General features: G+C 40.7%; 1 protein-coding gene across 4 annotated transcripts in view; it reads right to left on the bottom strand.

The window, feature by feature from the left end:
- The window catches only part of CERS4 (ceramide synthase 4), a 54,491-nt gene that overhangs the window by 33,789 nt on the left and 3,203 nt on the right, over positions 1–17,499 (bottom strand). For 3 of the 4 annotated variants that reach the window (XM_083811451.1, XM_083811452.1, XM_083811453.1), the window contains exon 2: positions 15,092–15,146. In XM_083811451.1, the coding sequence (XP_083667577.1) occupies positions 15,092–15,111 (20 nt within the window). In that variant the 5' untranslated portion in view covers positions 15,112–15,146. Of the gene's footprint in view, positions 1–8,897; positions 9,068–15,091; positions 15,147–17,499 lie in introns of those variants that run through there. The other variant, XM_083811454.1, reaches the window with a different exon arrangement.

Below are 17,499 nucleotides of genomic sequence, written 5' to 3'. Positions count from 1 at the left end.
AATATCATAAAACATCTCATGCAGGAGAGGCCCAAACCCTGGCCCATTTTCTGCAAGGACAATTGCTTAACAGATTGAAAATAAATCATATATTTTATTTTGAAGATACCTTTAGTTCAGGAGTAGTTCCTTTGTTAGCTAAACTGAAGATATGGCTTATTCCAGAATTTTGTAGAGTCTGAGGGATATCATCTGAAGTACAACCTCTCTTCTTGATTTGGTTTTTCTTATTCATCTCAATGTGTCTTCTGATTGGATTATAACAGGGAAAAACAGGACCCTGTTTCTTCAAATTTGACTCTCATTTCCCCTGAAGCATTCACAGCCAATTCAGTATGATGACAAAATTGATTGCAAATATATGTGTATTTGACACAAAGTGAATGCAATTTTCAGAGCATTTAAGATAAACAAAGCAGGAAAACACTTTCCCCTTTTCAACAAAGAAAAAGGAAAAAGTACATACTAAAAATGCGTTCTCTTTTTCCTCCCTGCATTCCCTGATTTCAGCATCCGATACCTAAATGAACAACACCAAAATGACTCTGAAAAATCTGGAGCCTGCTATACTGTAGAAGTGTATCTGAGAGCAGAAGCAGTATGACCACAAGAACGATATCCATTCTTGCTGCAGCACCCAACTTGACTAGCACTGAAAAGAACACAGAGGTCTTTCACCAGATCTCAGTTTGGCAATAATCACAGCATTTTCTTTCTCATGCAGCTTCCAGGACTCTGGAATCTGCTGGCTTGTTCCCACTTCCAGGCAGTTCTCCACTCTGTCTGCTAGCCCTCCTTCCAGTGTGATGTCTGCACAAAGATCATTGGTACATAAAATGAAGATAAACATCTTCTATAGACTCTTCAAAATCTGTTTTAAGAACCTGACAGTCAAGATGTAACAGATTTTAAGTTGCCTGCCAAATCTCTTGAATCTCTCTGACTCTCTGGAGCATAGAGTATAACCTAATTTCCCACAAGAAGGTTGTTTTAAGGTGGGAACAACCTGCTATCCACTATCTGTCCCCTTGCCATAGGATGCTTCAGAGCTAATTCCCTTTCTGTCTTGCCTTTGGTGATTCAGCAAAGGCAGCTGAAGCCACGACCATAGAAGAGTCATGACAGGATTCATTGCACATTAAAAAGAGAAGCTAGCTGAAGTACACATATTTTCATGCTAGAGAAATCTGTTCAAACTACCCAGTAAACATGCTATTAACTAGTATAGTTCCATTTGGGTGACAAAGATATAAGCTGGGACAAGCTGGCAAATACACTGAACCTCAGAGCCTCAGTGAACCAAGTTTTCAGGATGTCCCTAAGTCTCCTCTAGACTGCATGAATACAGGTTTCTGCACAAAATTCTATAGTTATAGACAAGAAAGTGTGCATGTAGAAGCAAACTGTACAAGTATTGACTTAGCTGGCAATGAATTCAGCATGTTGTCACTATGAAGTGTGGTGATAACGTTCCAAAACAGTTTGTACACTTCGGATAGGTACTTGACAGCAGCTAGGAAAGTCAGATAACCTAAGCAAGGTGCCAGAATTACAAAGAGCTATACAAGGCATGAAAGACACCATCCTCAACAGTGTTGGTAAATGTTCTTAGCAGGTAAAAATCTCAGTTGTAGCCAGAAGAAGTAATATATTGGACATGATTTTCATTAACGGGACTCTCTGATATGAAACTGAGTTAAATTTGAAATGACCTTCCCGACCTCAAAAGCCATTTTGACAAGCAAAATGTTTCTGTTAAGACACAAGAATTACAAGAGGTGGCAGAGGAAAAATAAGCCTTATAAGGCTTCCCATCCCTGGAAGTGTTCAAGGCCACTTTGGGCAACCTAACCTAGTAGAAAGTATCTCTGCCCATGGCAGGGGGTAGAACTACGTGATCTTAAAGGTCTCTTCCAACCCAAACCATTCTATGATTCTGTGATTCTAAGGTTAACAAAACAAAGGAAAGTTCAGAATATTTAGCAAGTGGGTTAAGACACATCCATTCAGGAAAGAAGCTGGGATTTCTTTGATTCCAGAAGTAGAACATAACAATTTCTTGTGATGGGCTTGTACTATTTATGTTTTCCAACCATCCTTGTTATGGTTTTCATCCTTTCAGTTGTCACTGATCAGCAGCATAACGGAGGCAAAGGCAGAACAAACGCTCCAAGTATTGCTATGAAGAGAAGTGACAATTTCCTATTATATTATCTATAGGTCAGTAAATTTACATGTGCCAGCAGCAAATGAAACATCCTGTTACCTTAAAAAAGCATGTTTCATGAAATGAGCTTTTGAATAACATGATGCGTGGCCACCAAAAGCAGAACACTATAGCGGTGCTGTTGTGCCTGAAGTCTAGAAAAGAAGGTATTGGTTTCTTCTCTTGGAGCAGGCTGGAGTCACAGGGCTAGTTAATGACCTACATACCACACAGATATGAAGAATACTAAAGCTAGGGAGTGTAGTCAGCAAGAGCACAGAGGCCTCGTATTTTAAGTTGTCCATGACAATAGTTCCTGGAAAACGCCCTCCTGGGTTTCTCAAACAGCTACCAAGATGCTGTATGACCTCTGGCTGCCCATGCAGGACTGTGTTCTCAGAAAAGCTGGGCAACGTCTGAAAAACATGAGCTAGCAGTTAGTATTAAACACATCCAGCTGGGACTTGTGGTGATACAACTGACCACAGACACTGCACAGCAAAAAGCAGATCTACCAGTTTCATAACCTTGTCGTAACCTGCATGGAGTTTCTAGCATATGGACATAGCGGGCTGATTGCAGATATCTCAAGATCTGCATTTCTTGAAGTTATCTGGTTGGTGGCCAAAAAAGCCTGAGTCTTGTAGCTGCAGCTGCTGCATGCCTGCTTGGGGACAAGGCACACGATTCCTCTGCTCTGTCCTGGGATGGAGCAGAAAGGTTGAGTTGCATCCTTGAAATGGAGTGTAGATTTGTGATCATTTAGTGACTTAGCCTGGAAACAGCTTCAGCTTGCAGTTAGATTAATGTAACTAAGGACATCAGGAACACCCAAGAGAACCCTAGAGAGAAATTACATTTCCCTCCTTCCTCAGCTCTTCAGAAAACGTTTCTTCAGTACCACAGGTTTATTCCAAAGGGCAGACAATAGGCATGTTAGGGAAAGATGCCACAATAACTAGCTTTGCTTTTCTGAGGGTGCTCAAATGGGCATTTTAGAAACACAGCTTTATTCCAATCTTCAGATTCCAGCTGCCTCAACTTGAGAACTTGACCTGCCTAAATAGCAAGAAGTTAAATATGTTACTTCATACTGTACCCTTTTCTATATTTTTGTGATGTGTAACGATAGCTGCACGGTATATTACACAACCAAGAATTCTCCCTCCGGAACTCCATGGTAGCAAACACAGGCTTGGTGGAGGACAGCAACTTAACTCTGCCAAGTGGGGAATATTTAAAGTAAGTCTTGCAATTTGCTTAGGGGGAATATTCTTAGATTCAAAATACTAAAGAAGTAAACATCCATTATCTAATCTACTCTCATGTGCAAACTACAGTCAGGTCACCTTCTTCAAAGTTTTCTTTATCTCAGCAGCTATCATTGTACATCACAAAAATATAGAAGAAGGTAGAGTGTGAAGCAACATATTTATATTTTTGCAATTTAGACAGGCCAAGTTTTCAAGCTGAGGCAGCTGGGAAGCTGAAGACAATGGTGCTTCTAAAATGCCCATTGAGCACCCCCAGAAGAGCATCAACTGGCCTACTTCTTTTTCAAAAGTTTTTTACACCTCACAGCACATCCTGTGTTATTAGCTGTAGCTTTGTAATAATATACAGGAAGAAGCCCTCCAGCTCTGAATACAAGAGTAACAAAAAGCTTCTTTCACAAAGAAAAGTTCAGCAAGAACAAAGGAAAAAACAACACCGCAAAACACTCCCCCATACGTGACACTGAACAGATCAGCATTAGGATTTCACAGTGAGCTTGAGTAAATGCTGAAAAAACAGCATTAAGTTTGTAGTAGAATGTGCATGTGAAGACGAAATCAAGAACAGAGCATTATCACAGTTATGCCATGGGGACAGGGAGGGCAAGGCTTAGGACAAGGCTGAGCCTATACCATGACAAGATCAGGCACTCAATATATACTTGAATAAGGCTCCTTGAAGTCAACACAAGGTCTTGAAGCAACTGGATTTAGCACAGTCCAGCAGTCCTGCCAGTTGCATTTACATTGTTAAATCTTACCTTTCTTGATTTTTTCTTTTTAACTTGACATTTCTATCTGAATCCTTAGAGTGACAAAGGTTTCTCCTATCAGGCTGCACTTGAACTGCTGCTAGGAAAGCAGAAATTGCTCTGCTTTGCAGGAGGAATGCAACTGCAGTATCTAAGCACCGCAGCAGAGAATAGCACTACAGGGCTCCATGAAATCTGAGCCGTGGATCAGTAACACCACTACACTTAATTCCCGTAGGGACATATTTATATAGTTTCACTTTCAAAGCTGAGCTGTTTGAGAAGCAGCACGGAATCTGGCTAGAAAAGTTACTCCTCGTCTCACAGTTGAAATGGCTAAGCAGGTTTACCCAGAAAGCGTTAACTGTTGCTTACATCTTCAAAGAGTCATTCTGCTGCTTCCCTTACAGAATCTATTCCCAAGCTAAACATTAGAATATGGCTACATGAATACTCATATAAATTTGCATATGTGAATGCAGGAGATAAGGGTGAGGGAAAAAGAGAGAGAAAAGACTTAAAAATCTTCATAAAGAACAGGGTAATTACCTATCCACTCTGAAGAAAACTAGGTGTAGGTATCTGCTGTCCAGTTTTTAACTGCAGTGTTAAGCTAGACGTTATTGCATTAGCCACTGCTCACTTCTTACACTGTTAAGAGGAAGATAATATAAAGATCCATAATAATAAAAAAGAGATTACGCTGGAGTTTTTAGTTTGCTTTTTGATCTAATCAATATTCCCTCCCCTAAACCCTTCTGCCCCTGCCTTAATGTTTACGCAGCACATACTGGGAACGTAGATGCAGCAGTGATTTAGGTCTCTGCTGTACGAATGCTGGCCCAGAATAGCACAGAACTTCCAACTTCTTTCCAGATTCCAAAATACAACTCACGAACTTGTTTCCTCCTCCTTTCTACCTCAGGAAGCAGTTAATCTTAGGAACATTCAAGACTGTGCTGAGTCACTTTCAGCTTTTTGCTATAAGAGGCAACAATAATACCTTTCTACTGAAGGGTACCAAGACATATTAGAGGCGTCTCAACATTTTTGCAGCAAATACTTCCAATCTTGGAAGGTTGTTTACTACAGGAATGCCCGTGCTGGTTCTAGCAGCAATGTAGTTTTAGTGTGGTACTGCACTAACTACTAACAAACCAACTACAATCAACAATTTGAATGCCTTTTGTTTTTGAATTAGCACAGGATTTTACCATGAGCAAGTTCTTCTTACTGTTTATAGAACAGTACTTTTATCTAATCCTTTATTTGTAGGCTAAACAAGTCCATGGCTTCTAATTCTCTCCTAATATAACTAGCCATAGTTGAAGAGACAGAAAACCTTTCCTTGCACATTCCCCTGTTTATGACTAGACTGTGAACAAGGTTTCTGAGAGGAGTGTCTAGCTTTAACACCCTCATTTTTAATATAAATTTCTGTTATTAGTCCCCAGATACACAACTCTGCACTTTCTACTATTAAATGCCACCTGACTTCTCTTACTCTGGCTAGGAAGGCCTTCCAGTTCTTGATGATACCGCAGATGGTCTATTGTCTAGAGATGGATTAGCTGAGTTTGTGGGTGGATAATGCCACAGGTACAAACATCCACCAAGTGCCTCTGGGCCAAGCTGTTTAGGTCTGTCAAGTCTTATTAGCTTAAGTGCAGCATCATGCTAACGACATTGCTGCCAGAAGCAGCACAGGTATTCCTGTAGTAGACTTCCTGGTATAGCCAGTTTTCCTAGGACTTAATTAACCCCCAGCAGCACATTAGTGCCACAGGGGAAATTACTACTTAATGTGGAAGCACACCACCATACGGATGCAGTTATATTGCTTCTGGATTCAAGCTGCTTTATTTTTTTTTGCATGGGGCTATGACTGAAATAATTAAAAACAAAAAAAGCCTCTTAAATCTTGATATTTTGGAGAGCAAAATGGAGAGGCTCTCCCTATTTTCCTGAGAACCACAGAATCACAGAATGTTAGGGATTGGAAGGGACCTTGAAAGATCATCTGGTCTGATCCCACTGCCGGAGCAGGAACACCTGGATCAGGTCACACAGGAACACATCCAGGTGGGTTTTGAATGTCTCCAGAGAAGGAGACTCCACAACCCTCTGGGCAGCCTGTTCCAGTGCTCTGTCACCCTCACCATAAAAAAGTTTTGTCTCATATTTAAGCGTAACCTCCTTAATAAGGTCACCCCTCAGTCTCCTCCAAGCTAAAGAGACCCAGCTCCCTCAGCCTCTCCCCGTAAGGGAGATGCTCCACTCCCTTCATCATCCTCATGGCTCTGCGCTGGGCTCTCTCGAGCAGTTTCCTGTCCTTCTGGAACTGAGGGACCCAGAACTGGACACAGTATTCCAGATGTGGTCTCACCAGGGCTGAGTAGAGGGGAAGGAGAACCTCTCTCGACCTACTAACCACAGCCCTTCTGATATACCCAAGGATGCCACTGCCCTTCTTGGCCACAAGGGCACAGTGCTGGCTCATGGTCATCCTGCTGGCAACCAGGACCCCCAGGTCTGTCTCCCCTTCACTGCTCTCCAGAGGCAGCTGGGGTGTAGAAACAGAGTCCTATGCATGTTCATAAAGGTTCCCTGTTACTTCAAATAGGAAGAGCCATTGTATTCCAGTCCTGCACTTGTCCATACTTTCTAAATTTGGGTTATCATTATATGTTATGCATTTGAACCTTCAGCTAATTTAGCTAAGAAATCAATTATTCAAAAATTCCATAGGTCGATTCCCTCCCAATAGCTTTTCTAAACAGTTTCCTACCTATTTGATGCTTCCCATAATCACAGAATCATTAAGGTTGGAAAAGACCTCCAGGATCACATGGTCCAACCATCCCCCTACCACCAATATCACCCACTAAAACATGTCCCTAAATACCCCCATCAAACTACTTGTTACAGTTACATAAATTATGAGTTCAGATGTGAAATTTACTGCAGTTCCCTTATAGAGAAATAATTTTATCAAAGAAAGCTTCGGCTAACATGACATAGGCCATCTTTTCTGCACCCATGCTACCTTTAACGTCTTCATCTCAGTCTCCAAGGTTTTCTGCCCCCAATTTCACATTAGGATCACAATACTGGGATTACAGTTGGTGGGATGATTTTTCCATCTAACATATTTCAAGTATTGTCAATTTATTAAAAATGTACAGGCAAAAAAAAATCTTTGCTCAAATATTCTTAAGTACATATACTATTATTTTCAGCATGCTGAGACAAAGATTACCTAAGTTCTAGTTGCCTTAAGGGAATACATTAAACTTTTCAAATTTTATCTCAGCTTGGATATGTTTGTTTCCATTCCCTCATCCCTGGGGATATACCTGCTTTCTGATATCATCTTATCAATGTTTCCTTTCCCAGAGATCACTCTCTTTCCCTTTTCCCTCTGTTAGTTCTTTCCCATTTTAATTTAAAGCTTTCCTTATCTAACAAGTGAATTTAACAACAGCCTGCCAGTGTCCGAGGGACTCAGCTGAAATTTATTAATTAAAAACAATGCCTAAGAATGTCCTCTGATGGAAAAAAAAAATCAAAATCTTTCCTTATGGTACCAGTCCATGAACAATTTATTAACCTTCACTCTCTTGGTATGCCTTCTCCTCATTTTATTTGTCAAAGTATCTTTCCTACAAAAGCTATCACCCTCTACACCACCATTTCTCTGAACTTCTTTTGGAGATTATTGTAAGACTGCTTGCTCTGGGATTCTAGTACGAATCTAGAGTATGAACCTCTGTTTACCTTCAGCTGATTCTGCCTAATTTCTCCTATGTTCCACAGCTTTCTCATCTTTTTTTCTTGTGATTCTGAATGAGCTTTTCTTTTCTCTAAAACCTCAAGCTCTGGCAAAATCTCCTTTTTTTTTTTTTTTTTTTTTGTGTGTGTGTGTGAAATAAGACTTTTCCAACTTTGGCTAGTAATGAAAAAAACCAACAAAATCTTCCTTCTGTAATCATCAACACTAAGTTCTCCCAGGCTTACTCTCACCATCCAGACTTTGTTCTCCACATTCTGTTGTTTGGAAGCTGGCTGAAAACTTGAAATGATTTATGCAGCCTTGTCTTGCCACCAATGACCAGTTATACTCAACTTCCTGGCTTTCAGACGTTCTTACTTGGATCTACCAGCTGATATCTCCTACCAAATTATTTCATGTCTGCTGCCCACTCAAGAATAAATTAATTTTGCAACTCATCTTTTTGAACTGATTTTCTCTATTTGTTTACTTCCATTACTAGTCCAACAGAAGCTTAAATTTTCACTCATAGTTTTAAAAGTAGAATGGCAAATTTGCCTCCACAACCCTCTGACTAAGAAAACATCTCTTTTCAACCCACTGCGAAAACTGGGTTGTGCTGCTTTGGTTCCTAAACTTTCCAACTTTTCACCAGCTTTAGCTCTACCTCATGCTTCAGTGTGGGCTGGTCATGTGCTGCTCTGTTCAAAGGCAAAAATTTTCATTTACACCCTCTTTTGGGAGTCCCCTGTCCCAGAAAAAGCATAAAAACACAAAAGAAGTGCTAGAAGCTACAAATCAGCATCTAGCAAATAGAAAAACTTGGCTACCTAGTTCTCCAGAGAACAATACTCTCTTCTTCCTTAGCCAATATAAATTACTAATTGCCATACCTTGTGGTCTGCTTGCCAGCTTCTTGGTTGTTAGGCTTCTCTGACTTCTTGACTCCAAAGTAGACTGCCAGGTCTGACCGACAACACAGCTTACAGGCTGATGTCAGTCATCCACGTCAGAATGCAAATCAGACAGCTCTTCTCACTCTATTATCCCTTATTGAGGTGGATGAGTAAGATTCCTTGATTTTACTCAGTAAAAACCAAGTACTGGTTTGACCGGGAAAAAACAAAAACAAAAAAGGCACTAAGGACCTCAGGCTCCTCCAGGTCTTTGGTCAGGAGGTACTTCTAACAGTGAGCCCAAATTTTTCTTAGCATTCCTTTTGCTGACAGTGTACTTAAAGAAGCCCTTCTCTTTGCCCTTCGCATCCCTAGCTCCAACATAGCTCTGACTTTCCTATCTCAATTCTTGCATGCCACTCCCACTTCCACCTTCCTGATACTTTTATTCTGTGTTTGAGCTCCATCAACAATTTCATGTTCATCCCTGCTGGCTTCCTGCCGTTTTTGTTTGACATTTTGCATGTTGGAATATACTACGCTTGTGCTTAGAGGAGGTTGTCCTTGAAGACCAACCAGCTGTCCAACCCCTTTACCTGCCAAGACAGTCTCTCATGAGATCCTGCCAAACAGATCCCCAAACAAGCCAAAACCTACCCTCCTGAATCATAAAAAAAAACACAAGAACTTGTCATCCTTACATGCAGTTAGAAATAATATCATGGCTGTTTCGTCCATACTGCTTCTCCAGACCCCTGGAGATGCTTCCCTACTAAGTCTGAAACTCATGTTGAACCGCAGCACCTGTTAGTCAAACAAGTCACAAAAATAAAGTGGTATGTTAAGTTACCAGCATAAAAAGCAGCAGAGACGAAAGCTGAAGACCTTTGCAGACTCTGTCTGGCACTTACCCCGGGTCTCTACTATTAAATGAAATAATGTTCCTTTTTTACTTCCAGGGTGGGGTGAGGTAACATCAACTTTGTTTTCCTGACAGTTTGGAACAATCATTATTCTGCTACTGAATGCTAACTTTACAAACAATTTTTCAACAAAAGAACCCTGCATGCTGATTGTTTTGGTGAGGCATAAGAACACTACAGAATCATCATAGAATGGCTTGGGTTGGAAGGGACCTCAAGGATCACCTAGCTCCAACCCCCCTGCCATGGGCAGGGATGCCACCCACTAGATCAGGTTGCTCAGGGCCTCATCCAACCTGGTCTTGAACACCTCCAGGGATGGGGCATCCACAGCTTCTATGGGCATCCTGTTCCAGTGCCTCACCACCCTCTGAGTGAAGAAAATCATGTTTTACCATCACTGCGTAGAAGACTACACGCATACTACCTCTTAGCAAGAACATCAGACACTACTAGTATCCAAGTAAGGCAACTCAGGCATCCAAAGTACCAGCTAGAACACCCTCCAAAATATATACACAGGTATTACCATCTTTATGTGTGTTTCTTGAAAGCATACATTTACAAATGTAAAACGCAAGAAGGAGGCACTTATAAAATCCAGACCAGCTACTCAGCAATTTCTTTGGATATTTTTCCTTCATTCTTTCTTCTAATGCTTGGTATTTCCTCTGGTCTTTCTGTAGAAATAGGACTCACTGGATTACATCACTTGAGAGAACTAAGGAAGAAAATCAAGTTATTAGACTCAGGCCACAGAAAGCTAAGAATTCAGGCTGGGAGATCACATTAAGAAATCAAGAGGAAACTTATTTCAATCGTAACTGCTTGTCTCCTTTCTCTCAATTCACCAAAAACACACAAAGCAAGAGTAAGGCGAGTCTTAGAGAGCCATCTTCCTTCAAACTGAGTTAAGAGACAGTAAAAAACTGCCGAATAGCTCTCTAAGCTTACTTATCCCCAAAGACTGTACAAACAAGTAGTTTGTACGCTGATAGAGACATTTTCACAGGTTTTGGAGGGAAACAGAAAATAAAAGAAATCACACACTGTGAGAATACACACTGGGTAAGGCTCAAAATTTTAAGCCTGTAACAATGACAGCTATGTGAAATCCACAAAACTCTTCCAAAGGCAAGTTCTTGTCTTATAACCTAAATTCCTGTGCATGATGTTTGGATGCTGGAGAAATGGGAACTATGTGCTCATACCTTTCAATATGATACATACCCCAGACATCTTTTCTGCTGCCAAATGAAATTTTTCAATTGATTATCACTATTCCTGTTACTCAACAATTACAGATCAGGCCTCAAAACTTTTAATTATAACTGTGAAACTGAAAAACTGTGAAAAACAAATAGAAGGTAGTAGGTTCAAGTTTCCAAGTCTTAGGCCATACTTAAGTCACATCTTCAAACATCTTGATGTAACCATATTTATCAGGATTTGAAAGGAAGAATTAAAATCCTGCACAACCCTCATCGAAGTCTTTTTCACATAAGTTCATGTGACAATGCAATGCTTGTCCAATGTGTCATCTGATTCTTCAGCACTTCCAAAGCACATTACAAAGCAAATAGTGGTATGGTTCTGGACTGATGGCCCTCTCCTGGTCTGTTCTCTAGGAATCACCTTTGGCAGAAGGGTGTTTGTGTTCTGTTCCGGAACAGAAAGGCTTTCCTCCTCTGTTCTGCCACCTCTGGCCACATGGTTGGTTCTGCACAGTTTATAGCAGCTCTCAGAAGGTCTTCATCTCCAGCATCATCCAAAGTTCCTACTGCCCTGCAGTCCAAAGCTTCACCATTGCTCGTTTGTACAGTCAGTCCCTACAGTGAGTCAAGCCCTATGTCATCCTTCACTCTGCCACAAATGGGGCATTTCCCCAAATATGTGTTTCTCATTTATCACCCCAGCAATAACAAACATTCAGCTAAGTGAAGCACTGAACTCCTGAACTGCTAATCTTCAGACAAAATGAGAGAAACAGTTGTGATAATAAGGAAACGGGAAGACAAAGGAACAAATACATGTGACTTCTGTGCCACAGATCTAGCAAAGATCAAAGTGGAATTGGATCGTCTTGAATGCCAACAGAGACTAGAAAAGTGCTTATCTATCATTCCATGCTAGGTGAGTTTGTTTGCATTAGGTTGAGGGAGGCATCCTTTATTATAACCCAGCACACCTACAGATGCAGATCATAACTTTTCACACAATCTCCATTCTCCTCCCTCACGCAGGGAACACACAAGCTTTAATTACTTTCTACCAGCTGGCTTTGAATTTCAGTATCAACAGTTCCATCAGTTTCCCAGGTTATTTGTTCCCACAAACTCCCCAGGCTGTTTCAAGGCTTAGAGAGAAAAATGAAATTTTAATTACTAAAATTAAGATTTTAAAAATGACACCCTTATACTTCTAAAACTAGTACGTTTTCATTATTTTTCTTTCATTTCAAAACACAAAACCTAAAACTTTATCTGAGAATAGCATCTACATTCCCAACTTTACAGCAAAAGCAAAATACATTTAAAACATTGTCTGAGAAACAGCAACCAACAGAAAGATTTCCCTTTCTCCACAACTAAAAGAACTGACTCACTTTTCACAATCATTACTGCTTAGTGAGTAATGCAATCTACTGTATGATGATATTTATTAAAAAAAAATTGAATATTAACTATGTGAGCTGAGACAATCACACCTCCACCAGTTACAGTGACTGGATAAGTGAACACAACCCAGGCCAGAGTGACAGCCACAGCCATTTCGATTTCCCTGTACAAAGTTAACATCTCTGGCTGTCACAGCACAGCCCTGATTCATGTTAGCTGAGCTCAGGGTTTATTTTTAAAATACAGATACTCAGGGTCACCTTCTGCTTTCTTCAGTTCACCACAAATCGACGTAATTACTGGGGGAAAATAACTTCACAATATAAATCATATATTAATTATTTCAGGAATTCTGATTTCAAGTTTTTTCTTTAGTATCATCTCTAAACAGAAAAACAAAACAAAACAAAACAAGAAAACCCAATGATCTTTTGTTTAAAAATATTAAAAACAATCTCTGGCATAACATCTTTCAAATCCTTCAGAAGGCGGTTATCTTTCACATATGTATGAAGACAGATGGACAATAAGGAAGCAGTTCCCCAGAAAAACTCTGACAGTACCCCAATGCGTAAAAATAACCCTTGTTACAGAAAAATAACCCAAACAGAGCCCGTTGCCCTCTTTCAAGTTTTTTTTTTTCTTTCTTTCTTTTTTTTTTCATATATTACATATTCTCCCATGTGCCCAGTGATAGGATGAGGAGGAATGGGCAAAAGTTGCGCCAGGGGAGGTTTAGGTTGGATATTAAGAAAAACTTCTTTACCGAAAGGGTTGTTAGGCATTGGAATGGGCTGCCCAGGGAAGTGGTGGAGTCACCATCACTGGAGGTCTTTAGAAGGCGTTTAGATGTAGAGCTTAGTGATATGGTTTAGTGGAGGACTTGTTAGTGTTAGGTCAGAGGTTGGACTAAGTGATCTTGGAGGTCTCTTCCAACCTAGATGATTCTGTGATTCTGTGATATATAAATATATGTAATAGAGACCCACAATAAAATTAAAGCCTTTACTTCAAACAGAAGGACAGTCAAGGATGTGGAACAAAGACCTGCAATATATTTCAGCAATCTGAGGAAAACAGCCCAAAGCTAGAAAGCCTGTGTGTGAGGTCTGGCCCATGAGTGTCTAGCAGGACCAAGGAGAGTAGCTCTGTCTCCTTCTTCTGATAGAAAGGATGTACCTGGTGGAGAGCATTGGCTTGCTCAGCTTAGCTTTGGTAGCTTTATGGTAGCTTTTTAACAGACATCAGCCCAGGCTGGGTAACAGCTCCTGAAACTGATAAACCCAACATAACACTACAAGAACCTGCACTATGTATGCAGTACCCCAGCTCTTGGTAGAGTTTCCTATACACCCGTTCATCAGATGCACTCCGGATCTAAAGACGGTGTTAGCTGGAGGTTTTACAACACAACCTGCAGCATGTTGCATTGCAATCAAAAGCATCGCATAAATTCCACACCTGTGACATGTTACATTGCAGACGTGCCTGCAGCACTCAATTAATATATTAACTAGAACAATTCAGTTTACTAGTAAGAAATAATTACGTGATCTGTTTTTAAGTACATTCTTGTGTCAGATAAAGACACTTGCTTTCCCCTTTCTCTTCAGGTAAAGGCATGGGTTTTCTGCTACGGGAAATAAATTTGGAATGGACATCAGGAATACAAGCATGAGATAAAACATAGGGTACAATAAACTGTCCTGACTCTGGAAATCTCATTACAATTTTGTTCTTATCAACAGGCTATATACCATCTAGAAACTATCTACTTCACAGCTGAAGTAGAGTCAGCTCAAAACTGCTCTCATCTGTTTACATTGGATTTTAGTGTGAACTTGTTCTATCACAGTAATGTTTGGATGCATTAAAAGAGTTAAAATTAAAAGAAGAAAAAAAAGTGATCTTCCAGATAGTGCTGTGAGTTATGGACTCAATCTTCAGCATTTCAAAGGCAAATATAAGTTAATCAGTGCCCACAGTACAGAAAACAAGACAGACTATTTGTTTTGATTTGTGGATGTTAGTCCTCTGAAATTTTAAAATCTTCCCTCTTGTGAATTTGCTTTCACCTGAACAAAGCCAGACTGCAGCACAGGTGACCACAGCGAGGGAGGAAGCAGACGTTTCCTTTAAGATTATATCAATGGGTGGAGAGATTCAACTTTGAAATGAATCTCCTGCTCTGTCCAGAGTGAAGAGACTCTTCTGCTGTCACAGGTTTTTGATAACTGAACATAAAGCGTTAACAACACTGCCAACTGAACCCAACGCTGCCAACTGAGAGTAGGCCCCGGGCCTCCACCCGTTCCTGACAAGCACTCCCATTTCTGTGCTACAGCCTGCCTGTACTCAGCATAACTATTTGTGAGGCCTCACAGTGAACCAGGCTGAGAGAAACATTTGGGTTAAAACATTTTTTTTCTTTTTACTTGGGTTGATTTCCCCCCACACCAGTTCCTCGGCGCAATTCACCACATGGTTTCAAAATCATTTGTGCAGGCTAAACAAGATAGGGAAGAGAAGCCCAAGTGGCTTGTGGCAGGACAAAGGTATTCATTTATCATTGACCTCAATCTGATCAAACTGTAGTGCTGCAGAAAACATCTCTGCTGAACAATAAAAACCTCCAACTGCTACATCATACCTGGTAATATCTGGATTCATGTCATCAAGTCCTTATTGACCTCTGGAAAAGGAACCTGAAAAAAAAACAAGCGCTTAAATATTCTATATACATAGCCGAAAGTAAATTCTGAGTGTACATATTCAAATAAATTGCAGTGACCCTCAGCATCACATCACTCTACCTGTATTCCTCCCATATTTCTCCTAGAGGTGAGTAGGAAGCTTACAAGACCTTCCCTTACTCATGTTTGACTTGGAAAAACCAAGAGTACATGATAACACCCTTGCTGCATTTTATCCTCTTAGAGAGAAGATGGCTATGAATTAAGATTTTAAAATTCCCTGAGAGATCTTTCATTTTAAATAATTGCTTCTGAAGTCTTAACACGGCAACTCAGCTGCTAGAGGATGGATGTTAGAATCTGTTGCAAGCAGCGGTCACAAACCAGTTGTAAAATAAGCAAAAGTCGGAGCTATGTCTACATGGCTATAGCCTTACCATCTGCTACAGAGATTTTCTGTTCTTTCACTAGTCTGTGAAGCATTGTCCTCAGCTTTACATATTTCAGAAAATATGAACTTGTCTAAATCTATGAGCCAGAAAGCAAATTTATCCCCAAAAACTTTGCATGGGAAGTTTCTAGAAGATTTTAGAAGCTGGTGTTACAATACAGAAAAATTTAGAAAACAGTTATAGTTTTCTTGTCGTCGCATAATATTGTGTTTCTAAAGGACCTTGTCAACAACAAGCACGCAAAAACAGGTGTATTCTTTATTGCATACAATAAAGATGGATGGTACATCCTAGCTTGATCATATTTCTGTTCAAGGAAGAATTAGCAGAGTGATAAAGTAGCAAGAAAAATGACACATTTGTCCAAGGAATTAAGAATGCATCTTCATCTGCCACAGCTCTTAATTGCTGCCTTGAGGTAAATCTCAATACAACGTCTACATCTGGGAGAAAGACTTTTAACTGGAGCTGGAATTATCCTTCTGATACAGGTGCGGTTTCTTCTGTTTAGTTCATTCTAAAAAGAGATTTTCAAACGAAGACCTAGGTAAAATTTGTTTGACAACTGATGTACGAACATTCACTTAGGTTTCTGAGTTTCCAGATATATAGGCTTATTCTAAATACTCTCGTACTGTTGACCGTCTTTATTTCTACTTGCTACATAATGCTACTAAAAACTTAGGGCACAAGGACTCACGGTTTTCTCAGAAACGTTCAGATAATGACCAGACTTTCCCTGGTTAGATCAGTCAACAAAATACATTTTAATCTCTCTAGAAGGCATCTGTCAATGTACTGTTACGAACAACAGAGAAGCTGTACGTGGGAAAGGATCGAACTCCCCATCTACATGGAAGTAAGAGCTGTCAAAATGTCCTGCTACAGGTAGAAATTTATTTTCAGGTCTTTCTTTACATATTACATGTGTTCCCAAATCTATGATAGTGTGGACCAACATGTGAACCAGTCATGGCAGTCAGGTGAAGTCCACAGTGAGGGGAAAAAGGGAAACATCTCACTGGCTTTAAAAAAGGGTAGAAAGGAAGACCATGCAAAATACAGACCAGTGAACCTCGCCTCTGTGCCTGGGAATATCGTGGATCAGATCCTCCTGGAAGCAATGTTAAGGCATATGGAAGACAAGGAGGTGATTTGAGACAGCCATCATGACTTCAACAAGGGCAAATCATGCCTGACCAATCTGGTGGCCTTCTATGATGGAGGTCTGCTATGTCAGCTGACAAGGGAAGACCGAGCGATGTTATCTACCTGGACTTCTCTATGGTCTTTGATACACTCCAACACAACATCCTTGTCTCTAAATTGGAGAGAGATGGATTTGATGGACTGGAATTGGCCGATGAACAAGGAATTGGCTGGATGGCCGCAGCCAGAGTTGCAGTCAACAGCTCTATGTTCAGGTGGACATCAGTTGTGAATGGTTCCCCTCAGGGGTCTGTCTGTACTGGGGCCAGTACTGATATTGCTTAATATCTTAATTAACAACATAGACAGTGGGATCAAGCGCACCCTCAGTGAGTTTGCAGATGATGCCAAGCTGAGCGTTGCAGATGACACAACAGAACGAAGGGATTTCATCCAGTGTGATCCAGACAGGCCTGAGAAGTGGGCACACATGAAGGTCAACAAGGCCAAGTGCAAGATGCTGCACCTGAGCCAGGGCAACCCCAAACATCTGTACAGACTAGGTGACAAGTGGATGGAGAGCAGGCCTGTGGAGAAGGGACTTGGGGGTATGGGCGGATGAAAAACTCAACATGAGCCAGCAGTGTGTGCTTGCAGCCCAGAAAGGCAATTGTATCCTGGGCTGCATCAAAAGAGGAGTTGCCAGGAGGCTGAGAGAGGTGATTCTCTGCTTCTACTTCAGTCTCTTGACACCTGATGTGGAG

Source organism: Anser anser (assembly GCF_964211835.1).
Source record: "Anser anser genome assembly, chromosome: 25".
In the NCBI taxonomy this organism is placed as follows: Eukaryota; Metazoa; Chordata; class Aves; order Anseriformes; family Anatidae; genus Anser; species Anser anser.
Note: the sequence above shows the minus strand (reverse complement) of the source record. Positions and strands in the feature narration are given on the sequence as shown.